This window comes from Thalia democratica, chromosome 2 (genome assembly GCF_965202585.1).
Source record: "Thalia democratica chromosome 2, ktThaDemo2.hap1.1, whole genome shotgun sequence".
Taxonomy (NCBI): Eukaryota; Metazoa; Chordata; class Thaliacea; order Salpida; family Salpidae; genus Thalia; species Thalia democratica.
In genome coordinates, this window is record NC_139166.1 from 30743020 (window position 1) to 30769999 (window position 26980).

Consider the following 26980-nt stretch of genomic DNA (forward strand, 5'->3'; position numbering starts at 1 on the left):
TTTTATAATTCATTTTAAATTATATCACTATTAAAAAAATTGTTTTATCTTTATAATCTATATATCTTTAAAAGTGCCGTTCTTTAAAAAGAACGCATTTCTTCGTATACTGCTTCATTTGAACTAGTGACATTCATATCATTCTGAACATGACTATCAGTATCAATATCTTCATATTTGTTAGATCATTTGTTAGATTTGTAATTTTCATTAGTAAGATCGACAGTATGGTTATCAATGGTTTCATAACTATAAGCATCACTGTAAACTGATGTTGAATTAGAAGATATCGTTGAGTATTGTTCAGACGTGCTTTCTTCATTAGCCAAATATTCTTCTTTAATTTCTATTTTCCCCTATACAAGAATTTTTTTTTGTTTTGAAATAACAACTGCTAATTTTTTAAGCAGTTTCCAACAAAAACAACGTTGCAGCATTTAGTGTAGTATTCGCCAAGTATTCGCCAAGTATTCGAAGTTTTTTTAAAAAGATAATTTATCATATAAAAGTTAAGTAAATACCAAAAAAAAAAGTACCTTCATTTTCTGGATGGTCTGAAATTTTAGAAAACAGTTTTTATTTTTAAGTATATAAGTTTTAAATTACCTTAAATTACGTCACAATAGTAGTATTTTTTTTTCTCTAATTGATATCCTAAAAAAACTTTGTTTCGGAGAATTCTCCTATAAAGAGTCAAAGTTAGTCTTTAAAAGAGGTATTGGCGTCTTCCTTAAGGTCTGTAGTTTTGCAATTCAGTCTTTGATTTTTAATTTTTGACGTATTTTTTTTCAAAAATGACGTCACAAAGGAAAAAAAAACAATTGCTATAATCAAAAAGTTTCGGAGAATTCTCATATAAAGAGACAAAAATGGTCTTTAAAAATTTGACTCTTTATATTAGAATTCTCCGAAACAAAATTACATCGAATACTTGGCGAATACTACACTAAATGCTGCAACGTACAAAAACATACTCTAAAGTTGTTTAAAGATTGTTTTTGAAAAAACAAGTTTAAGTACTGAAAAATTTCTAAAAACGACACACACAGTTAAAATCAAAATAAGTTAAAGAACATAAATAACTTAAGAAAAAAGTTGAGAAGATCGATATAAAAGTTTCACTTCAACATAGTAAAAGAAGAAACTTACACATCTAATTGACAAGAAAAAAAAATGGTTAAAAAAAAATAGTCCGACTTTCGTCGAACGCCTTAGAAAAAAATATAGAAAGAAAAGTTAGAAAAATAAAGTAAAATGCATTCCGAATTTGCCCGTGGGCTGTATTTGTATGTATCTGTATGGAAGTCACTGTATCTGTGGAGTACGTCTCGATCACCGAATTTTTTTTTTCGTACACCAGGTCTTAGACCAAACTTTAACTCTTTTTTGTCTTTAATAATTAACATAACTATTTAAAAGAAAATGGGATCAAATCTATAATTATACTTAAATTTAATAGTAAATTTAAGAAGTTCGAATAAAAACTGTTTAGTTTATATAACATATCAATTATTTTAAAAGTAAATAAAAAAGTACAAGATGTTTAATGAAAGGTATAATTAAATTAAATAAATCAAAACACATAATAGTAACAGAAGGAAAACTAACAATTACTACAAATTAGATTTGTTAGAGTTACAGAAATAAAGAATTCTGAATGTTTAATAACTGTGTAACTCAAAATATTAATCTCTAGCGTTTTTTAGCAGTAAATCTAGCAATTATGCAAAAAAGTAACCATAAATGAACATATTAAAATACAGCAAAAACATCAGATAATATTACAAGTAAGAAGAAGAAAAAAATAGACTTAATCAATGAAGAAGCTCAAAAGACTAAATTAAAATTAGACATAAGAATAAAGTATAAGTAACATTTATAAACCTTTTAAATTTAAAAATAATTAGGGCAAAAGTTAACAACATAAATAAACAACTATGAGCATAAAAAGCTATTTAACAATACACAAATATATGAGATGAAATAAAACTGTTTTAGTAATTGTAAAAAGTACAAATAATGAAATTTGAACACTTTTTCTATCAACTTGCAAACCAGCTGCACCAAAATATCTTGTAAATACACAAAAAATAAATATAAATGCATAGAAATTAACCAAAAAAATTGGTAAATAAAACTAAAACATAAAAACTTATATAAAATAAAAATTGAAGTTATAAAACGGTAAAGAGCTTTGCAAAACTGTAAGTCTATTTCTAAAAAATGAGTTAAATAAAAGTTTAAACTTAAATGAAAGAGAACCAATAGATATAGTTCTATCGGTAAATCTTGCCTTGCCGCTTATTCTGAAGTAGGTCTTACTCCTAAATTCAGAACTACTTCTGAATAAGCGGCAAGATTTATCGAATATTTGTCCCCACAACCGACGATTCTACTTTAAATAACTCTGTCTACATATGAACTTATTTATTTCACAACACCAACATTTACAATCACAAACATTTGCAAATTTAATACTTCATGTTTTTAAGCTGCATAAATTATTGACCAATTTGTTAAACTTATTATGACGTAACATTTCTGCACAACTCAATTTAATTTTCATTTTAAAAACTTTTTTTTTTTTTATGGTAAAAAACATCAGTCTCAAATTCTACCCCTTGCAACGATAAACGTTTTCTGGGGAAAAGTGAGTGTGTTACATCATATGTAATTTTACCTGTCCCATTAATATTTAACTTTAATTATCCAAAAATAAAATAAACAAAAAACTATCTTTTAAACAAAAAAAAAAAGCCCTTGGTGACACGCCATTTGGAGAACACTCACAAGGCTAAAATCTCAACACTAAAAACCACAAAGTGTGGTAAAATCATGAAGCTCAAATCCCCAAGTAAGTGTTCACCGGCGCTACAACAAAAAAATCACACCAACAATCCAATCATGTGATCACCGCCACCATAATGAACTCACAATCAGTTGTTGAGCAAATGCATAAAACTAGTATTATAATGAATACATTAGCATTAAATAACTATCTTTAAGCTTGATAACTAACTAGTTTACTGAAATGGTACTCAGAAAAAAAATCTAAAAATTAAGCTAAATTAAAAAAAAAAAAATAAATAAAAATTATAAAATAAACAAAAACTATTAAGAAAAATGTAGTTTCTGAAACTTGTATTGGTGGAATTAATTTTAGTCTAATAAAAGTAAGAAGAAATAAAAAAACTTATAACTATGCAACAATAATTAATATATACAGCTAACAAATAAATATAACAAAAATATAATAAAAATTGGATAGTAGCAAATAAACAATCACGCACAACCATACAATATATTTCCCCATCAACAGACCAAAACCAGCCAATCATGATCAGAGTAGACACAAACAAATTGACTATACATATATTAAGAGAAACAGATAAAAATTACAACCAAAAGCAATTAATAAAAATATGCATGCAACACAAAATACTCAACCACAGCACTCTAAACCTACTCAGTATACTGGCTCAACAAGAATTTTTTGTAACTATATTTAAACTGATCTTTTTTTAGGTTTTTAAAAATTTCTGGAACACTAGATCACAACTTAGGGCCCAAATACTTGAAGGAGTTTAGGCTAAGTTGTGTTCTAGGTCTTTTAATAACAAAATTATTATTTTTTGAATGTCTTGTATAGTATGTATGAACCATACTTACTGGAGTAAAACAACTGTGGTCAACCTCAAATCCTCTCAAAGTATTCAGCATCAACTTACAAACTTGCAAATTAAACGCCTCATTAAATTTCAGTATACCAGTTTTTAAAAACAATGAATTTATTGGAGTCAGTGCAGGTACGCGACAAACATATCTTACAATTCTTTTTTGCATACAAACAATTGGTTTCAAATGACAACTAGCAGCACCACCACAAACAGATATACAATACAGGATATGAGGATAAAACAAACTATAATACACCATTTTCAAAGTACTCGTATCCAAATAATATCTTAATTTTGACATCATAAAACAACTTCTCGAAAGCTTAGACTTAAGGTATTTTAAATGTGCCTTCCAATTTAAATTATCGTCTAATACCACACTTAAGTATTTAATATTTTCACTCTGCTCAATCACAAAACCATTTACCTTAACACTGAATTCATTCTTTTTTGCAGTTCTATTAAACAGCAAAAACTTAGTCTTTGAATAATTAATAAACAAGCTATTTTTACACATCCATTCATCAATTTTCTTCAACTCCATATTTATAACAGCATTAACATGGTCAATATCACGATGTTGATAACTCATAAAAGCATCGTCTGCAAACAATCTCAATTTGATATTTGTAGCTGAAAATATGACATTTATATATACAAGAAACAACAATGGACCAAAACAAGAATCCTGAGGTATCCCAACATTCAAAATTTCACGCTCAGAAACAACATTATTTACAACAGTAGACTGACTTCTATCTTTTAAATAACTTTCAATAAAATTTAACATTGAGAATTTTATATTATAACATTTAAGTTTTGATATTAAAATTTTATGATTAACAGTATTAAAAGCTTTAGCAAGATCCAAAAAAACAGAACAATTTACATTTTTTTTTCACCAGCCTCAATTAGTTCCTCAACAATCTGATTTACTGCTAACTCAGTTGTACTATTTTTTCTAAACCCATATTGTTTGCAGTGCAGTAAATTATTTGACAGAAAATAACCACTCAGTCTCTCACACACCAATGACTCAAAAATTTTAGAAAAAGGAGACAAAAGAGAAATAGGTCTATAATTATTTACATTGTTTTTTTTTACCATTTTTATAAATCGACACTACCTCAGCATGTTTAAGAGAATTAGGAAACACACCATACTCAACACAACTATTATACAACATAGAAAGGTAGAGAGAAATTATTTTTGCACTAAGCTTCACAAAACGAATACTAGGGACATCAGAACGCAGACTCTTGTTAGGGTTCATTGTTTTAATATAATTTTCAATTTCGCTCGCTGATATATTCTTAAAAACAAAACCATTTTTTACAGAACCTATTGAAAACTCATCATAATCACAAGCAACATGTGTTCTTTTTTTTTAAATCATCAGCAATTGACACAAAATTTTACATTACCAATTTTTTTTGGTTCAACACAACATTACCATGCACATCAAGCACACCATTGATTTTTGAATGAGAGATAGGCTTAGTAGCAACAATATTGTTAATTATTTTCCACAACTTTTTACTGTTTGTTTTGTTTTTGTTTACAACCTGTTTAAAGTAAAGTATTTTAGATCGTTCAATAACCCGATTCAGAATATTTCTATATTTTTTGAATGTAATTGAATTTTTTTTTGTTTTATATTTGATGGCAGACTTAAACATTAGATTTTTCTTTTTAATTGAAACAATAATCCCCTTTGAAATCCAAGGTTTAGCTTTTAGTTTTTAATCTTTTTTATTAAAAATTTTAATTGGTGCATGATAAAACACTGTGCTACCAAACACACTCTCAAACTCATTCTAACACTCATTTATATCCTCACCTTTTGTAATACTCATTTTCAATTTACCCAAGTTCCTTCTAAGATCATTTAAAAAAACTCCAACATCAAACTTACTAAAATCTTGAACTGATTTTTGATAACACAATTCATTTTTATTCATTAAACATTTAATTTCACAAACAAAAGGCATATGGTCAGATATATCATAATCTACAACATTAACATTTAGCTTCTCACGCCCAAAACTAGAATAAACATGGCCAATAAAAGAACTAGAGGAGCAATTAGAAGAAATTCTAGTTGGGGAATCAACAAATTGTTTAGCACCAGCACTAGAAACACAATTCAAATAGTCACAAGTACGCTGATCTCTATTAAATAAGTTTATATTTACATCACCACCAAAATCTTTTTTCTTTTCATTTAATATATCTAAAACTTTAACGAAATTTTCTTTAAAAGTATTAAATGTAGAGCTTGGGTGTCTGTACACATTACCAAGTATAAGATATTTATTGTTTCAAAGTTTAATAGAGATCCACAAATCATCTACATCGCACTGTTTAAATGACACACCTTCTACAACCTCAAAAGAGTGACAAGCTCTTACAAAAAATGCAACACCACCAGATTGATTACTATTAGACAGTTTATTAACAAAATCATACCCATGCAGTTTACCCATGAAAGGTCTCCAAATTTCAAGGGTCCAAATATCATAAAAAAAATCGAAGTTAAATAAAAAGAATAGCTGCAGGTCTAACTGATGAGATTATGATGTTAATAGATTTTTTTCAAATACTAAAAGAAAAAGTTCATAAGTACTAAAAAGAGCCTTATTTTAGCAAGTTTTTAAACTTTTAGTCATTAGAAAAAAGTTTTTAGTTAGAAAAAATTGAACTAATGGTCTAATTGACAAAATTATGATGGAAAAAAGTCATCTAAAAATAAGATAACTCACAATTTGAATCATGAAAGCTTAGTTTGTCATAGTTTGAATAGTCGTGCATCCAAAAATTTAACGACAAAAATCGAACTGTTGTTGATAGCGAATCAATTACTTTTAATTTAATTTTTATACGACAATACTTTTTTTTTTAAATTAAGACAAAAAATATAAACTGTTATCCTAAACATATAAAGCATTAATACCCTAATACGTAAATATAAGTTTTATTCTTCTTGAACAACTAAGTCTGAACTAAATTTACAAATAGTGTCAACTATTGGTTTGTACTTTATCCACCATTCTTTTTAGTTAGATAATTAACATTCTTAACCCTTTCATTTCTGAATATTGCTTTTTTAGTATAACTGTATAAAATATTTATTTTTCTATACTTTCGTTTTATGTTTTAAAACAATCCAAAATAATAATATAAACACAAAATATTTATTTAAGTAAATTTATTTCAAAAATAGCACATTAATCTGATAGAAAGAGTTACTAATAATAACCTGAAGTTTTTTTTTAAACATTAACTTAAGGTTAAAATATTTTAAATTAAAAATTTTATTTCAAAAAAGGTTAAATAGATGTTATTGATTCAATAGCTTTTATACATTTATTAATGGAAAAAAGAAACTACAAAACTTATTTTATACTTTTTATATTGTTATTTTTTTAAATTTCGTAATAGTTTCTGTTCGTTACTCATATAACTTAAAAACAGTATAGTTTCTGCAAATCTTTAAACTAACATTTAAAGTTTTAATCATGTAAAAGTGTATTAAAAACTTAGGTTAAAAAATATCTTCTTATCAAAAAATCTATCAATTTGCTAGCATTACTTGATAGTTTAAATTTTTATTTAGATTAGGTTAAAGTAAACTTTTAAAGTGCTTGGCTTGCGATAATTGATCCAAAAGTAAACTGATCAAATGAGAATAGGGTGGATTAGAATTATGTAGATAATACTTATAATCGATTTAATAAAAGAAAAAGGTCATAGTGTGATGGATTTCAAAAGAATTGAACAGAAATGTTTGTAGAGGAAGATAGATGTTTTTAAGTGAACAAATAAAAATTAACAAAAAATTAAGTTTTACAAAACTTCTGGACTAAAATAAAGCTTTGATAACCACTTAAAACTTAGTAATTTTATTCAACTTTACCTTTATTCTTATTTTACTAAAATACTTACTAGTAAGTAAAGTTTTACATGTAAACAATAAATTTTCTAGAGTTTGATTTTTTTTGTGAGGCTTTTATAAAAGTATTTTCTAATCTTTATAATTAAAAACTTTTTTAAAAGTTAAAAATCTAAATTACAAACATAATTAAATGACAGAAATACTTAGATATAAATACAGTACTAAAGCATCCGTTGGTGGGTACAGTCGAAAAAATGAAACAAAAATATTGTTCATAACTCAAGACTTAGTCGACCTTGCATGTTAATTTAAAACTTCCTCGACATGAATAAGTTAAAACTAATAAAATTATATTAACAAGCTATTCAAAAACCATATTATTTTAAAAAATATTTAAATTAAGTTTAATGGTGTATAAAAATATACTAAGACGTTTTTAGTATTCAAAAAAAATCATTTGGAGATAACTAAGTTTAAAACAAACTTTAAAATATGTAAAATAATTTTTAGTAAGTAATAAAGTTAGACACAATGTAAAGTTTTTTTTTAATTCGTTATTTTTTAGAAAATATCTTGATACCCAATTTTCTTTCTACGTAAATATTTACACTTGTAGAATTAATAGTTTTTGAAGTAAAAATTAAAAAAAGGATACTTAACCTAACCTTATAGTTGATACAAATACAGTAAGTAATTTTAAAACATATCTGAAAGTTAAAAACTTAATACAAATTTAGTTAGCATCATTTATAAAACTTATGATAAATGAACAATTTTCGCATTTAGTTTGACGCATCATTTTACGATAGAAACAAACAAAACATATTTTACATAGTTTGTATTTCAATTAAAGTATACAAAAACTATTGTAAAAAAATAAAATTAAAAAAGTATAAATTAATCAATCAGAAATTGTCAGAATTTATACCAATTGTTGATAGTTTATGAATATAAAAAAGTATTTAGAGAATTTGCTCAAACTTAAAACATGTTCATCATAAAAAACTCAACGATTATTGTAAATTACTAAATGCATCTAAAAACTGTTATACGATTGACTTTTTACCATTTTTTAATCGTTTCAAATGATTAACATTAACCTTATCACTTTTTGAAACTTTTAAAACTATATTTTTACAGTTTTATTGTAAATATACCGTATGGAACTGATGATTGTTAAACTATACAGTGAATATCTGTTAATGACGTCAAAAATATTGTTTAACAGCAGTTATTGTTTACTGATATGTGTTAAATTTGACACAAATTTCGTTGAGTTGTATTAATTTTGCAAAGTTAAAAATATCTGAGTTTCAAAAAGAAAGATTGTTAGAAAAGTTTGAAAACAAGTTAGATTAAACACATTAGCACCAAGATGTTTTAATAGAGCTTTAAGAGACTATACAAGCTTTGGTCAAATATAAAGTAAATTAAAAAACAACATTTAGTAAATATGGCTTAAAATAAAAAGGCAAGACTCAACTTGAAGCTGTTTAAATTAAAAAAATAAAGCGATCTAATCTCAAAGCATTTAAGTTTAAACAGAAATACAATTAAATTGCTTCATTTATTTACCTTTAAAAACGTTATAAACTGTTATTAGACTGTAAATTGATAAGCTTCATAAAAAAAATAATAATTCATAAAGTTTAACTTAGCTTCTGTAAAAGACTTAAAAGTGAATTGTTACGTATGTAGCAACATGGTTTCTTGCGTATTTTCATAAAATTTTGGTATTTGTTGAGTTACATCTTCATTTTTTCGAGAAAAACTGTCAGAATTAATCAAATTGTTTCCTGAACTTGATGATATATCTGTTAATTACACGATTTATAAGATATAAATTTCAAATAGATAAATTTAAAGCGTACACTTGATACAAGATATAAAAATTAATATAAAATTATAGTAATAAAAAAATAATGTTCTTATTTTTTATTAAGATACAAAGGGGAAAATAAAAATTTATTACTGGAGTCTGAATGAACTCTAAATAAACTATTATATTTTATCTATTTTAAAGTTACAAAAATAAACCAATATGATATTTTAGTATATTAAATTAAAAAACTATTTAGACTTCTCAACATTTGTATGTTAATTAAAAATACCTTTTATGAGTCTTATAAATTCGATGGTTAACTAAAAAGTAATAATCTATAACTACTTTAACGAAACCATTAAATGCTGGATTATTTAAAAACGTATACTTAATATATAAAGAAAGTTTTGTTACCATTTTGATTATAAATAAGAGCAGAATGATCGTTTGTGACATCATAATTGTCATATGTCAAATCATCTTCAGAATTGTCTGTTTGTTAAGTACAAAAATCACTAATTTGCTTTGTAATGTATAAACTGAGAAAAAAATTTCACTTAATTGAGTTAAATGTACAAACTAAAGCAAATAAGTACTCACTTTATATATATTATTTTGAATTTTATTGCAATATATTTTAATTTTTCGAAATTTAAATATAAAATATCTTATTATCTTAGTTTCAAAAAGTCTACAAAACATGCACTGTTGTAAATAAAAATTAATTTTAGATAAGTAGTACACACTTGAAAAAAAGTTATAGAAAGATTATGAACAAAAAATTAAGATTCATTTTGTAGCATAATCTAAATCATTTTTGTCAAATAACTACTTTGGTTAACAGAAAAGATCAAACAAACTTTTAAAAACTCTCTGTGCTGCTTTTTTTCTTATATTTTGAACAACTTCGCTTCTTTCTTGACGTTTGGAATCTTTGGGATGAGGTGTCAAATGTCTGTGAAGCCCACTCTAATATCGTATAGTACATTTCGTCCAACAATTTTTTAAAATACAGAAACATCAGCAAGTTGAATGCATTATAAAAAAGCAATAAAGCTGTTTAGTATATTTAATGCGTTTAAAACTAGTTTAAGTGATAAATTATGCTTGTACTTATGATAATTTATGTGTAAAAAAATAAAACAGAGCTTAAAAAATCATCAATATTTCTGTTCTTTTGTCAAGTAATCTAAAACTCAACGATATATTTTCTAAACTAAAACTAAAACAAAACTGACTCCTTGTTTACTTAGTTCGTCCAATTCTTCTTGAAAGAAAGTTATTCTTTTCACCTGCATCTCATTTCTCACATCACTCAAGTTATTCAGTGTTTCTGATGCTCCCGTTTTTCTTGAATTTACTGAAAAAAAGATAAATTAACAGTTATATATAGTACGGAAAATTTTAAAGTATTTTTTTTACTCTTATAAGTTTTTTTTATTGTGTATTCAACCTTATCAAAAATTTATCTTCACTACGATGGTTCCTAAACTTGTCACGGGCCTAGAGTACAATGTACACTAGAATCATGTTAGGTTTACAAATGTAAATTTTAAAAACGAAAAAGGTAATATCATTATTATTATCATTTTCTTATGATTGTTGAAATTACTTTCTTAGTTCTGATAGTACTTGTTAAAAACAACATTGCAACTTAAAAATTATATGAGAACCATCATAACTTACACATTTTTTAATAAAAAAAATACTGCTCTAAAGTGATTTTTTTAAATATATAATTTGTATGATAAAAATATAATAAACGAAAAAAAAAATATTTGCATTTGTAATTTTTCAAAAAGACCTAAAAGTTTAAATTCAAAAATTTTAGCTAGCTTCGCCAGTAAACAGGTTAATTTTTTTTTTTTAAATTAAAAATTTAAGGTATAAAACGTACACAGGCTTGTTGACTTTTGTTGAGGTAGAAGGAAACATGTTAGGACTTCTGATCCGTTTTTCACTTCACTTTGAAATTTCAGAAGAGGCTGAGACTGGTTTTCTGACAACCACAAAGCTGATGTTTAAATTTTCGTTATTATATCAAGGATCACTACTTTTAAAATTAGAATGTAAGTAGTACACATATAAACAAAAAAATTACAGTAAACTTATATAAAGTGAATGCTATTCTTAATTAGATTTTGTCTTATACTATTTGAGAATAAACCAAAAGAGTTTTTTTTATAGATAAAAAAAAAGCAAGGACATCATTTTAAGTAGTTTGAAAACAAGCCAGGAATTTCAAAATATTTCCTTCATCTAGAATCTAGATACAGGGTTGCCAAAGGTTTTTTGAAGATATTTCCAGATTTTCTTCCAGTTTTTTTTAAAGAACAATTTTTTTGGTCTATTTTAAATATAAAGTTAAATTTAAGGTGAAAAACTGTCTTAAATAGCATTACAATATAAAAAAGATATAGTAAAGCTACTTTAAGTGTGTTTTTTGATTAAAAAAAATTAATAATTAAAAAAAAAGTTTATCTTTAAGATAGATTTTACATATCTAATCGAAATTTCATTAATTTGCTTGTAAAAATAGTCTGAATTCCAGGTTTGTAGTTATTTTTGTTCGAACTTCTAGGTTTTTCAATTTTTTTTTGGCCCTAATTGACAAATTCCAGGTTTTTTGGCAATTCTGTAAATATTATTTTACATCTGTAACTTTTAACAACTTTATATCTCACATAGTAATCATTAAAAGTACATATAAAAAGCTATCGATTTAGTACCATTAAATCATTTAAATTTTATCTGTCATCTGTTAAAAGATCAGGTGAACAAAAAAACCATATGTTAGTTGCAAAGGCATTTGTAATTTTTACGAGAACCGCTTAATTCCAACCCGCGCACAATTCAAACCCGATAAAATACAAAAGCCGCTTACCGACCACGGGTAAGGGGTAACAGTGATAGTGAAAAATAAATAAAAATTAATAATAAAATAAAAACAGAAAAATAATAAACAGATAACAAAAGTTATATAAAAAATTGGGTGGGAAAATGTGCTCGGGTGGGAATTGTCAGTATATAAATTTTTACAAATTTTAAAGTATCACTACTAACTTATTAACTTACTTACTAACTTATTAACTTACTAGCTTAGTTGAGTAGTTATATATTTAAATACTTAAAAATAAAAAACGGACCATTGGTTACAGTATAGTTTAACAATTGTTTTTTTTTTCGTCTAACGTATAAAAAATTAACACCTTTTAACAGACTCTGCTATACTAGTAAAGGGTAGGTGTCAGAAAAGCACAACGTCAATTTAACACGGGTCGACACTTTAGCACGGGGTGACACTTTAGCACGGAGTGACATTTTTGCACGTAATAAGTTTTAATCTGTTAAAATGTTCATTTAAATAATGTTTAACTATCTAAAATAGTTAACTTAACAAACAAATAATTGTGAAAATTAGTTCTTACACTTTTAAAAATATCGTCTTAAAATAAATTATAAATAAAGTTTTTAATATGGGCTTAAAATGAAATAAGAAAGTTTCTAAACTTTTATATATCTCACTTTTTTTTTTAAACTTACGCTTAAAGTTAAGCCTTATTAAAATTATTTTAAGCATTTAAAAAAAGTATTAACAATCCTAGAGCTTGTATTTATTGCTAGCTTTATTAAAATAGTTTTAAGTCGATAACTTTAAAGTAAAAGTATCAAAATATTTTTACCTAAAACTAAATAGTAAAACAAGTTAATAACGTTTTTAAATTTACTTTTGTTTTAGTTTTAACTAAAGTTTAAACTTGTAACCCAATTAAAGCTTATTAACTTTTAGTTTACATGTTGCATAGCTCGATTTTAGATTTTTAAACAATACAATACCTAGTGTGATGAAAAAAAATGCAAAACAAATTCTTTGCTTAAATGTCACTTCGGGCTATAATGACGCCGTGCTAAAGTGACACTTTGTGCTAAATTGTCACACCGTGCTAAAGTGTCATTCTGCGCTAAAGTGTCATCCGTGCTTTTCTGACCCCTTCCCTGTAGTAAATAAGTAACGCAACAAGTTTAAACTTATTTCTTATGAGTCATTCAAAATTTGAATCTTTTACAAAAGTGTTCTTTCTAAATTAGAAATAAAGATTATTGTTTTTATCAACATTTATGTAAACTTTCAAAATAAAACCTTTTAGGTGTAGTCTAGCCAAGGATATAGGAAGATGGCGCAAACAATTACCCTTCAAATCGACAACCTTCATATTTGTACAATCTCCCATTTCATCAGGTACTTCTTTTATTTGGTTGTCTCTTGCAGAAAATATCGACAATTTTTTACACGACCCAATCTGTACAATCATAATAAACTGTTAAAAACCAAGATAATGATATTTCGTTTCTAATAAATTAGCTAAATATTTGCTTTACTAAAACTAAGCTACATTTTTTTAAATATATTGAAGAAAGTAAGGCATATATTATACGAATTTTAAATACTTTAAAATTTATTTCATAAGTTTAAAAAGCATAAAATTTTCAATGTAGGCTTTATTGGATGAACGCTTTTGGTATTCAGTTTCTTTTGGTTTATGTTTTTAGTATCTTAAAAAAATTTGAACAATTTAATTAATTTGTATATTTAATTTTATAGTTTTTATTGTTACTATTTTTTCGCGTTTTTAACTCATTGTAAATAAACATATTTTTTAATGCTCACGAACTCTACTTATATCAAGTTTAACAGTAGTATAAATTAGTTATTAGGCGCTTATATAAAATATATAAACAAAGTCTACTAGATTCAAAATGGACGTAGTTTAATGCGAGTCAAGAAGCAGCCAACTTGCCTAGGACTGAAGGTTTATAAAAATTAAAAGTATTTGTTATATTTCCTTATCTCCACTACTTTCCAAACCAGTACCATGCAGAGTTAGCTGTCAACTCAATTAATAAACAGCTCTCTTTAATTATCAAACCTAGTTATAAAAATCTAAAAATAAGTTTGATAACACTAATTAAAAACATTTATTTTTAGTTACAAGTAAATACATTGTATTAAATTATTTACAAAGTGTCAAGAGCGTAAAAAATACAATAAAAATAATTTCTACTTAAGTTTGATGATTATTTTAATAACTAGTATTAAACTCTATAAAACAAAAATAATTATTTTAACTAAATAGATTAACGTTTACTAACTTTTTAAAATGTTTTCTAAAATAATTTTTTCTATAGTTATGGGTATATTTTTGACTTTAGTATTTCATAGTTTTATAAATAAAATCAAGCAAGCAAATATCAAAAAGTTTAAATTAGTTTAACATTAAACAGATGTATATATAAAAATGATAAACAAACTTTGTATATGAAAAAGTTTAGAGTTTCATAAAGAAGAATGATTTGATCAAAATTAATAAACTAATGAAAAATGTCTGATATCTAGTAGAGAACATAAAAATGTATTCTGAAAAAAAAGTGTCGTAAGGTTAGCAGAAAAAAAAACTTTAACTTTTTAAAGACTTATTATTTTTTGTTTCACTTACATAGCAAACAAGTAATTTTCTTCTTTGTACAACAAGATTAAGAAAAAATAAAAATGTACTAAAAATATATAACGAAAGTATCGGTTTAAAATCTTTAAAAGACGAACTGTTTGAGCTCAAATTTTCCTAATCCTTCTTACATGTGCATAAAGACAGCAGACAGGCACAAAATCAATGTAGTTTAATGAAACAGTGAAAACGCTAAATTCATCTATTGGGACAAAAATTTTTAGATAATTTTTGGGCAAAGTAGTATCGGATTCACTTAGCAGACAAGAGTAACTTTAAAGATTGATCTTTATTAAGCTGCTTTTGTAAGGTTAGTGTTTTACAGTTCTTTCTTTTGAAGATTAAAACTTGGTTTTGGTAAAAAAACTTAAATTTAAATACTTTTGTATTATATTTTAGAGAGTATTAGTAACTTTTTAGAATTAAACAAATACAATATGTTACAACAAATAAAACATTATAAATGAAAGTAGTTTAGTTAAACATGTTAAAAACATACTCTAAACAAATAGTACCTATAATCTTAATCAACTATTAATTAAAGTTAAAATCCAATTTAACAAAGACAAAATTAAGTTTAAAAAACCGGTTTATTAACAATGCTATGGACACTTTAGAAATTGCATCTTAACTTCATTGTTTACAAATTTGAGTCGGTTTTTAACTTGCCAGTGGCAACACAAAATACACTTGTGTGACCTGCTCATTCAAACACAAATTCTTTGAATATTTGACTGTTACAATCAAGAACTAGCATTAGTGTGTGCTACCGTAGCTTCAAAAATTTAGTTGCAACAAAAATATTTCCTTAATAATAACAATATTTCCTTATGACCACTTCAAAACATTTTTTATAAACAATTTTTTTACTACATATTAAACTTTAATAGTATATTTAACTTTAATAAGATAATTTGAAATTGATAGAGATATTAAAATTTATCTTTTAAATTATTAAGCACTAATGAAAGTTAAACTTACTTTTATTGTATTGACTTTATTTAAAAAAATATTGTTTAATATAATGTCTAATTTAAATCTCAAGGTGAACACAAAAAGATATGTTTAAAAATTAATTACACGACCTTTGATATTAACTAAAGTATGTGCAAATAGAAAATATAACATTTATGTTAAGTGTTTTCCAAAAAAAGGTAGTATGCTTAATGCTTTATCATAAAAGACTTACATATTTTATTGTTTTTAATGATAAAAATATATCCTATTTTTTTGGGTTTACTTACAACTATTTTGCAAAGCAAACTATCCCAAAAATGTTTTATAAGAAACAATAATATTTAAACAATATATCTACAAAACAATTTTTACTACAAAAAAGTTAACAAGTTTAGTTAGCACATAATTAATATCTATAAACAAAAAATTTCGCAATAATTTTTAAATTCACTAACATAGTTTTTATTAAGCTGTATTTTTAATCGTCTTTTTAATTTTAATTTTTTGAGGTTTTACGATTAAGCAAGGTTTAAAATAGTTACGTCAAACTTTTTTAAACTAAGTTCAGACTTTTAAATTACAAAACACACAAATATTCTTGTGTATTCCAAAAGTTTAGTTCAAACATATTTTAAATTAGGTATTTTAAAAATTTTGCAGTTCCAACTTTTTTTTAGAAGATACTAAATTAACAAAACCTGGTTAGGTATTGAATAAAGTTTGTTAGAGTCGATATTGAGTGTAGTTAGAGTGTTCAAACGGTTAATGGAAGCAGGTAAATGTGATATGAAGTTGTATTGCATCATTGCTTCAGTAAGTTCTCTGCAATTTCCTATACTTGCTGGTATACTTTTCAAGTTATTGTGGTCTACTTTCAATATAGACAACTTATTCATGTTTCCTGGTGTTTATCATTTTTTTGTTTTAAATAGTGCTCTGATGGATAGTTTTTCTTAAGTTTATTACAAAATTAGAAAACCAAGACTTATTACTGTATAGACTATAAAATTTAAAATCTTATTTCATCATGCAATTAAGTTCTTAGTTATTTAAATTTAATACTGCTTCAAGTTAACTTATATCATGTACTGTACAGTAAAACTAAAAATACTGTTAACTTTAGAAAAGGTTTCAAGTTTTATTTATGTACTTTAATTTTATTTTAAATATAAATATGATTCTGTTAAAAGTTCGTTCGAAAGTTACATAAAATTTAAAAAAATTAATGCTATTAAGTAATGAAACAGTATTTATTTAATACTTTTCAGTAGAAAATATACGTTACAAATCTTATTGTTATACATACAAAGAAACCATGAACTTTTTTAAATTTAATAAAACTAAGTATCGCTTCGTATTCCAATACCACTAAAATATAAATAAAATAGATTATTTTTTATCGTTATTCGTTTATAGTAAGGTATTTATTATTGTTGACTATCTATAACTGAAAAACATATAATTTCACTTATTAATTTTATTTTTTACTTTACACATTTTACAAACTTTTTTAACGCTTATTAATTTTTACTGTAACACAAGATATATTTTATTGGAGGGCAACTTACTGCTTTCCAACATAAATCTCTGACCCTTGACATACTTTTTAGCTTTCAAATTTTTTTGTTGAAATGGAACGAAATTTAACATTTTACTAAAAATAGTTTAAAAATAAATGTGCTTTTAATTTAATTTTTAGTACACCGTATGTTTATTAAATGAGTATTTTATTGTACTTTTTAGGGAGTTGTTTTAATTATATAATACACTTTTTCAAATTTTTAGGTACGGTAAGACTTGCTATATCAAGTCCGGTCTGCAAAAGATTTTTCTTATAACTTTTTCTGCCAACTAAAAAAGATGCTCATTCCTAATAGTGTTCAAAAATTTATTTTGTGCATAAAAATCAGCTTTCGTAAACCTAAAAAAATATAAAACATGCCTTTAAATACCTTATCGTGTCGATTCTTTAAAAACAACATTTTAACTTACCAATAGACTCCGGTAAAAACTCCAGTTGGTTAGTAGATAATGTAAGATCTGTTACGTTTTTTAACTCTCCTAAATTTTCAGGCAATTGTTGTATTTCGTTGTTTTCTAAATCAAGATACGTCAAAGACTTTAGTTTTCCTAACGTCTGTTGTTTAAAATAATTTTATGTAAACCAATAGCTTTTTTTTTGAAGCTAGTCAAACTTGAGCAGTAAAACATAAAACAAAAAATACATAAACTGAAAAATTAAGTTTTTAACAAAAAAAATTTAAGTAAGGTTTGAATTGTATTTGAAAAAATTATTATTCAAAATAAATACAAGTTGTACTTTAAATTTTATGTTGTATTGTTAATGCTTGTAATTAGCTTTATAAGCAAGCTTACGTATAATGAATGACGTTTAAGAAACAAAATATAGATTTAAATAAATTACCTATAAAACTAATCTAAGAAAATTATCATAGTGGTTGAAGTTCAAACCTGCCTAAATATTTTAAAATTTATTTTTAAATAAAACAAAATTCTGCTTTTAAACTTTTATTTAGAATTAAATCATTTAAATTCCATACTATTTTTACATACTAAATTTATCCTTCTAACAAAATTCGTAACTACTTAAACTACAAAAAACGCTAACTTTACAACTTATCAAAACACTACAAAAATATAAAATTAAAACTCATTATTAGCATATGTACTTTTAATTTGTTACATGAATTTTATAGAATTTTTTAAACAACTGAAAATTTTGAATGTAAAGCTTTTTGTAGCTAAAACGCGGCACTAAGTTCTTATAAATCATTCTTTTTTTAATCGTAATAAACTTTTTAGATGTAGAATATTACTTTAATATTTACTAAAAAATACATATAATGCATTTTGTAGAATTTAAAACGCTTAAAAAAATTCAAACTTTTCTGTTCAAGTTTTTGTAAATTCTGACATTTTGATGAATTAAGACAGTTTCAAAAGAACGGTATTGTTTGTTTTAGGGGCCGCTAAATATATTGATTTACATAGAATTTTCTTTTTAATGTTAATAAATTTTCATCAATGGTTGTTTATAAAAGTAGTCAACGTAGATATAATCATAACAATATGAAACCGTAAGTTCCAGGTTGACAAAAAGTAAAAAAATAATTAATGCAGTAGCAGTTTTTGCTTGAAGTGATTGAAAAAAATAATAATAACAAAATATCAAAACTATATTTGAAAAAATAATTACAGGATTAGAAAGACATTTTAATTAAAAAGCTAAAATAACTGATAGCATAAAAGTTAGTGAACATTGTTTTATGCGAAAAAACAAATGTTTTTATTTAAATTAAAAAAATTGAAGAATTTATATACTGATGGTATTTAGAACAAACACGTGGAAGTTGGCTGATGTGGTTGCCGTCCAGCCACAGCTCCTTCAAATTGACCAGCTGTTCGATGCTGTCAGGGACGCTTTCCAGGTCATTACCGCCCACATCCAGTTGCACCAGTGACGATATGGCGCACAGAGAAAGTGGTATGGAAACCAGCAGGTTCTCACGCAATTCCAACTGCTCCAAATTGCACAGTCTGTTCGGTTAGGAGAGTTAAAAAAAGAAGCAAGGTACAAGTTAAGTTACTTTTAAAACTTTTCACAATAGAGAGCTTTTTAAGGTGTTTTTATTGTAGACGATTTGTTGTTGGAGAAAAATTAAAACTTTTACTTAGTTTTTTGATAATAGTTAAGAGATACAAAAAAAAAACTAATGAGTAACTAATTATATCTTTTTTATATGATTTTTTTTTTGTCGGATTAAACTAAAGTTTGTTTTGAATTCATAGAAATATAAGCTATATTGTAAGCTAAACTAGACATTTTAAACTAAAACAAGAAGTTGAGTAAAATTTGGAAGATTTATACGCTGACTAAGCATGAAATTTGAAATTAAATTCCAATTTAAAGGAGAAATATATCTCAAACTATATTTATCTTAGAAAACGCCTTTTAAATGGATAACTAAAGACTATTCATCCATGTGAACGTAGTGTGACTTATTTTGTCGTTTAAGTCAATTTTAAATTTAGAAAAACTATATATTTTGTGACAAAAAATATTTACGTTTTAAAATCGAAACATTGCTGTTTAAACAAAAAGTAATTTTTTTATGTTAAATTTATATATTATCTAAAACTATATCATAAAATCGTTTTTTTACAGTATAGTCTGTTTTATTGGTTAAAAGTTTATTTAGTTTTGAAATATAAATCTAATTTCAATAAATAAATTTTCTAAATTTAAAAACTAAATATTAACAGTTGTGAATAAAATCGCGGTCAACTTAAAACTTGTATAAAAAATACTACATACTTCAGCACAATATGTTAAATACTAATATTTACGATTATTTTTTTAAACATTAACTTTTAAATTATAACAGTTTTTAATCTTATTTTTACTAATAATTTTTTTATTTATCTATTAACAATTAAGTATAAATAATTGATGTTGCTTAAGCAAAAAAAAAAAAAATTTATGTTGAAGTGTTTTCATGAAAAATTTATTTCTGTTTAGGAAAATAATAAATTTAAATAACAAACAAATTTTGGTAAAAGTCCAGCTGTAAACCCTATTTAAATGAAGCTAAGCCTTTTTTTTATTCTAAATTTTTATAATAGAGGATATTTTAATGCAGAGAGTGGTGAAAAAATTAATTATTTATGAGTGAGATGAGATTGTAATTAAAAAAAACATTGGTCATTTCGCAAGATAATCAATTTGTATAACTTTTTTTTACCAACTACTTTTAAAAGTTAAATAATCAAAATTTGCCTGTACTAAAAACATTTCAAATAAATAGTTTTATTAAAATAAAATTCTCCACTACTTTAATATTTTTTATTAATTTAACTACAAAGTTATAAAGTTATATATTTCAAAACAAAACGAATATTACTTGATCATCAATTTCTAACACACTATCAGTAAAATGATGATTTTTTTAATGGATTCTAAAAACTATTAATATAGACAAAATGTTTATTGATTTTTAAAATAAGGAAATTTAAACTGAGTAAGCTTATAAAACTTTTGATAAACTTTATAATATTTAGCATTTAACGATGTATTTACAGAAATAAGTTGTTAAAAGTCGTAATTTCCATGTTGATCAACGAGTAAAGTTATAAGGGCGTTACAAAAGCTAAGGAATTTTGTTTTTGTCGCAAACAAAAGAGTTCATAGCAAAAATTTTGAATTTTTGTGCAGTGATTTCACGGATAAAAGTTACAAGTGTGCAATTTTATTTAAAAAAAAACTAAAAACATAATGGTAAAAACTACTTCTACTAATTTTAAATATTTATTTTAGATTATTAAAAAGACAATACTGTACACAAAAAACAAATCGATTTTTCATATCTTAGTAACATTTATCTATAAAATTAATGCTTAAATTAGCTTTTGAAAGCAAAATGCCTTCAGATTTATGTTATGACTTCAGATCTTTTGTTAGCAAACGAGTAAACCTATATTTTTTAACAGTTATTTCATTTTTTTAAGACTTTTTGATTTTACAGAAATAAACTTTCAAATTTTTTTAAAAAAGTTTTTGTTATATCTAAATTAAGTCAATTGTACGTCCATATGAAATAAACGTGAACTACTTTGAAAAAAAAAATCTTAAAACATAATTTTTACCTTATCTAGCATATTGTACTTCACAACTTTTTACAAAATTTTTAAAGTAATAAAAATCATGCTAGTAATTAAAGTTGGAAACTAATAAAAACTATTTTGAAGTATAATCTAAGATCTATAATCAAAAACTACACATCCAATTAAAAATAAATAGTTAAAACTCAGTAAAAAATTTATATTTTATTTCAACTACATTATTATAAATTTTTGCCCAGTAAGTCATTTTAATATTATTTTTATTACAGAATCGTAGTTGATTCAGCGGTAAAACTTGCTAACTGTCTAAAATTATGACAAATATTTATCAACAGCTTATATAACTAAATATGCATGTTTAAAATTATTTTGATAACACTTGTTATTACTTAACTTCAATACTTCTAGTCTTTTAAAAAAATATCCGCATTTGTAAGTTAAAATTACTGTTTAAATGATTAATGAGAAGCAGTTCAAGTTAAATAAAGCTACAAACTAGGATGCATTTTTGAGAAATACAAAAAGGAGCCTAGCTCGTAAAATTAATTTTAAGCTTTTGCAAGACTTGGAAAGCTTATCTGATACTTTATTTTGCTTATAAGTTTACTGTACGCAAGTTGTAATAGTCATTATGTTATTTGAAGTTACTTTCGTGTTTTTAGAAGCATATACAACCACTTAAAGAGTATTAATTAAAACAAAAATTTGAATTTAAAATTATTACAAAATATTTTTTTGTTATACTTATTGGTTATAGTTATTCAAAAAAGAGTTGCATGTTGTTTACATTGAAAACAAGATTATCATTTAATATAAATAAGTAGAGTAGAATCCTAATGATTGTAAATAAACATTTAAAATTGCTTTATTCATAAAACATAACTTAAGTCATTTAGAGTTTTGTTTACATATAAAAGGTTGGTCGTTAATCGTTATATATCAAACACTATTGAAACTGATCAAAAGTTTATAGACGCCATTACAATAATTTTGTTTTTTATTTCAAAAGTCACAAATATTCCTTAAAAACCAAACATCAGTTAAAATGTTTAAATTAAAGTGGTACAAAAGTTTGTACGGCAGCAATTACTGCAAATACAAAACTATATTGAATTATTTATACTTTAAAAATAACTTAAAGTATTTGTTTCAAACTTGTACAAGAAAAATGTCTGTACATGAATATTGAAGTTTAAAATAGTAAAATGCAATGCATTTTTTTACTACTTTAATTTTATGAAGTCTGGATATCTTACTTAAATTACTTATATACTTAACTTTTATAATAACATATAAAAGACCAATTTTATTTTGATTATTAAAACTAAAAAAAATAATTACCTTGAAAAGTTGTTTGGTAGTTGCATAAGTGAAACGTCATTTAAATTTAACTGCTTCATATTTTCCAAACTACAAATTCCTTCTGGCAACCTTTAATTGGATAGTTATTTTACTATAATAGGTTTTTTTACTATATTTTACTATAATAGGTTTTGTAACATTATATACATTTAAATTTGCGATGACATAAATTATAAATTTAAAACTATTTATTAAATTTGTAGTTCAAAATATAAAATAAATTTTAATCAAATACACTTAGTAGCTATTATTTTTTTTATTTTGGAACAAGGTACAATATCTTTTGTAAATTAGGTTAAAATACTTATTTTTACATACTAACAAAAATATATAATCCATTTCAATTATTCTGAAAGTTATAAATATTTATTTAATTACAGTTAAGTTAATTGTAAATTATAAGTATAAACTGGTCAAATGGAAATAGTACAAAATAGCTTTAAAAAACACATTTAATACAACTAATTTAGCTAAAATAGTTCAAAAAATCTGCGTTTATAAAGTTGTAAATATTGTACTTGACTAAACCTATAATATATTTTTTATATAAATGTTTAGTATAAAACTTTTTATTTTAACTAAAATTTTTGTTAAGTTTTAAAAAATATATTTGAAAGTTAAACTAACTTTTTAAAAACAAAGATTTAAGAATAGCGTTACTTTTTTACCGCATAGAAGCACACAAGTTATTTTATTTATTGTAATCATAATGTTTAGAACAAAGCTTAAAACTCAAATAATATAACATTTCGAATTGTTATAAGTGTTTTTGCATAGTGTATAGTATAGAGATATTTTATAACATACCTTGTTAATGGATTTCCACTTAAATTTAAAATCTGTAAGCTTCTGCAAAACTTAATGCAATCTGGAAATTCTAGAAGGTCTGTGGTTTTAAAATACTTTTAAGTTAAAAATAAGAACTATTAATTTTTTTTTTCTTAAATTTAAATTATTGTTCCAAGTTTAGTATTAAAATAAATCCTAGGTAAAACGATAAACTAAATAAGTGGTTTAATTTCAATGTTTTCTTTATTGCAAATTACAAGAACTTCTTTAGTACAAAAGTTAAGAGAATTATAAATTGAAAGATAGTTAGGCTTAAAATCTTGATTTTATTGAAAGTTTTGTAATTACAAAAAAAAAAAAAGATTGAATGTTTAGATAAATTATATTGTTTATAGTAGTAATAGCAGTAAAATTAATTTGTTAAAAATAAATTGTACTGCAATACAAACTAGTATAGTCAACTTATGAAAAAGAATTATCTTATGTCAATATCTTATAATATCTGTATTAAATTGGTTAAATCTCAAGTTACCGTTTTTACTGATGTCAAACTCAACAAGGTTTATAAAGAAAGACAGTTCTTTAGGAAGAGATTGAATAGCATTATCACTGAGACCAAGTATTCTAAGCTTTGTTAAGCGAAAGAATTTCTATGAATAAAAATTAAAAAATTGTTTTAAAAACATAGCATTCCATAAAATTTTAATTTTCATACTACATAACGATTAAAATTATTACTTTCACTCACATTTAAATAGAAACTTTAGATTCAAAGGAACTGAATCTTTACGAATAACAAAACATCTTAAAGTGAAAGGAAAAAAATAAATTCCATATAAAAACAACTATATATTGCTTTTTTTTTGAAACTAACTTTTGGTAAATCTACAATTTCATTTGCATCAAGTAAAAGTTCTTCAAGTGATCCTGAATACCTATAAACAAAGTCTGGAACTTGTGAAAGGTTACAGTGCCTTTTGTCTATTGTTTCTACCTTCCTTAAATTCAAAAGTGTGTTTTTTTTTTTTTTGTCTATTGTAAAAAGTTAGAACGAGGCAATAAAATTTATACTAAGTAAAAACTAACTAATTTAAATTTGTAATAAAAGTTGACTGTGTAGCACTACAAAGTTAAAAAGTTTGAAACTCAAGGCTATATGTTGTTTTTTAAAGACATTTTTATAGCAATTTAAGTTATTTCTATTTATAAATACAAAATATCCAGTAGGTACAAATGTTTTAATATTTAAAATATTAGATATTGATAACATTTTTAATAAAATAACCAAACGTACAAGTTCATTAGTAAATACTAAAAACAATTTCAACACAATTGTTTAAAATTTTCAAAATTAGTTTTTATGTTAAATTAGCAAAACAGTTCTTATTTAGATATAAATGTCATAAATAAACAAAATAAAATAAATACTTGAAAGATTACAATATTTATATTGAAATACTTTTACATTTAAAACTATTTATTACACATTACCTCTTCATATATGTTTTACGCTTTTAAGTACTTACATTATTGCTCACAAACTCTGTAGAAATATGTAATTAAAATATCATATGAAAATGTTATTAATATGAACAAATTAAGTTGAAATTTATTTTTAGATTTACACAATGCAGTTTTCAGAAGCAAAAAAAAAGTTTAAAATAGATAAGTTATTAAAGCTATATAAAAAAACATTTTTATGAAAAAAAATTATAATTACTAACTTTTATAAATTATTTATGTAAACTTTAAGGTATGTAATGTTTTAATATGTGTTCTGCTATGGCTTGCTAGAAACCAGGTCTGACCAGATTTTGGTTTGAAAAAATGGTACTACCCTGTTCTGGACTGACAGCAATTTAAAAATAATATCCTAATCAGGCCAAATCAATTAAAAAATATATGTGTCCTGATTTGGATTTTTAGTCTAAATTGAGATCGTAGCAGAATCAGAAACGACTTTTTATTGAAGTCAAAATCCAGCTAGAACTATAATCAAAAAATTTTTATAATCAAATTATAGTTGGGTCTATATCTTGACAAGCTATGACCAGATCCGTTACACCACTAGTATCAAATAAAAAACATATTTCTGAAACTACACCTTTGTTTTTCAAAAATATATACAGATATTATTACTTAAGAGATTAAATAAACAAATAAAATTTATTATAAAAATTCCATAAATAAATATTAAAGTTATTTATAACTATTTAAAATTATATTTTATATTTACTTATTTTATAAAATTAGAAAACTAGCTTTTATGTAAGTTAAACTGCATATGTTTTAATATAAATAAAAAATTAAAACTTACCTATTGCATTTGAAGACTGTAAAACATTTAATTAAGTTTGAAGACATTGCAGAGTGTTTCAATTGTAATGATAGTCAAGTTCAAAAAATATTGCTTACGGTTTTTCTACACCAAGCTTTTAGTTTTTACTTGAAACACTGTTGACTTTTATACTTTTATATCTAAAACTAAATATACAAAAATTTAACTTGCTATATTAGTCTTATAATCTTTAGAAAAAAATTTTTTTTTTTTACAAAATAACTAGATAATCATTTATTTCATTACCTTAAATATTTTCATCATATTAAAATATTATCTTAAAAAACTAAACATTTGTTTAAATTAAAATCAATTAGTAAATGTATCACAATAATTCTAAAACTGAAGTAAAACTAAATTTAGACTGAATTAAAAGTTTTCTGTAGGATAAGTTTATTATAAAACATCAAACTTATTTTTACTGTCAAAGGAAACAATTTACAAAATAAAAAACAAACAATTTATCAACAAACTTGTTAAAAATCTTAATTACAAACAATTATAAGTTAGAAATTTAAATACTGTAATGACCTAATTTCATAAGGAAAACTAATCATTTAAAAATATATTAGCATTTAGTAAAAACTTAATGTCTTTCATAAAAAATATCACAAATAAAATAACAAATGAAAATAATTATAGTTCTTTAATTACAAAAAAAAGTTTGACTTATGATCAATTAAAGGAACTTTACTTGAGCTTTAACTTTATGTCTTTGACAAATAAACAAAAATATCATTAACTAACATTATTATAAGCTTTATAAGAATTTTATGATAAGTAAATTATGTTTCTATAAAAATTGAACTTCAGTTAGAACATAACTATTTATTTTTTGTAAATCAGTTACATATAAATTTACAAAGTGTGGTTAAACTAAATTATTGTGTACAAAGGTAAACATTTTGCAATTTAATTTAGCTTTTTTATAACTTGTGTAAATTAGTAATATAATAGTTATTATAATTATAATTCAAAACGAAGTAACATTCATGT

At 24.0% G+C, this 26980-nt stretch overlaps 1 protein-coding gene across 1 annotated transcript; it reads right to left on the reverse strand.

The window, feature by feature from the left end:
• Positions 1-8491: 8491 nt before the first annotated feature.
• On the reverse strand, positions 8492-26115 carry LOC145829219 (uncharacterized). The gene is made up of 14 exons (XM_082936957.1): positions 25964-26115; positions 24521-24644; positions 24179-24296; positions 23665-23743; positions 22837-22926; positions 19218-19413; positions 17848-17992; positions 16554-16756; positions 13536-13695; positions 11292-11408; positions 10633-10754; positions 10255-10363; positions 9809-9886; positions 8492-9386 (listed from the first exon to the last, which is right to left on the reverse strand). Exons 1-14 carry the CDS (start codon positions 26008-26010, stop codon positions 9259-9261), a joined length of 1716 nt encoding a protein of 571 aa, XP_082793083.1. The 5' UTR covers positions 26011-26115; the 3' UTR covers positions 8492-9258.
• Between the last annotated feature and the right edge of the window lie 865 nt (positions 26116-26980).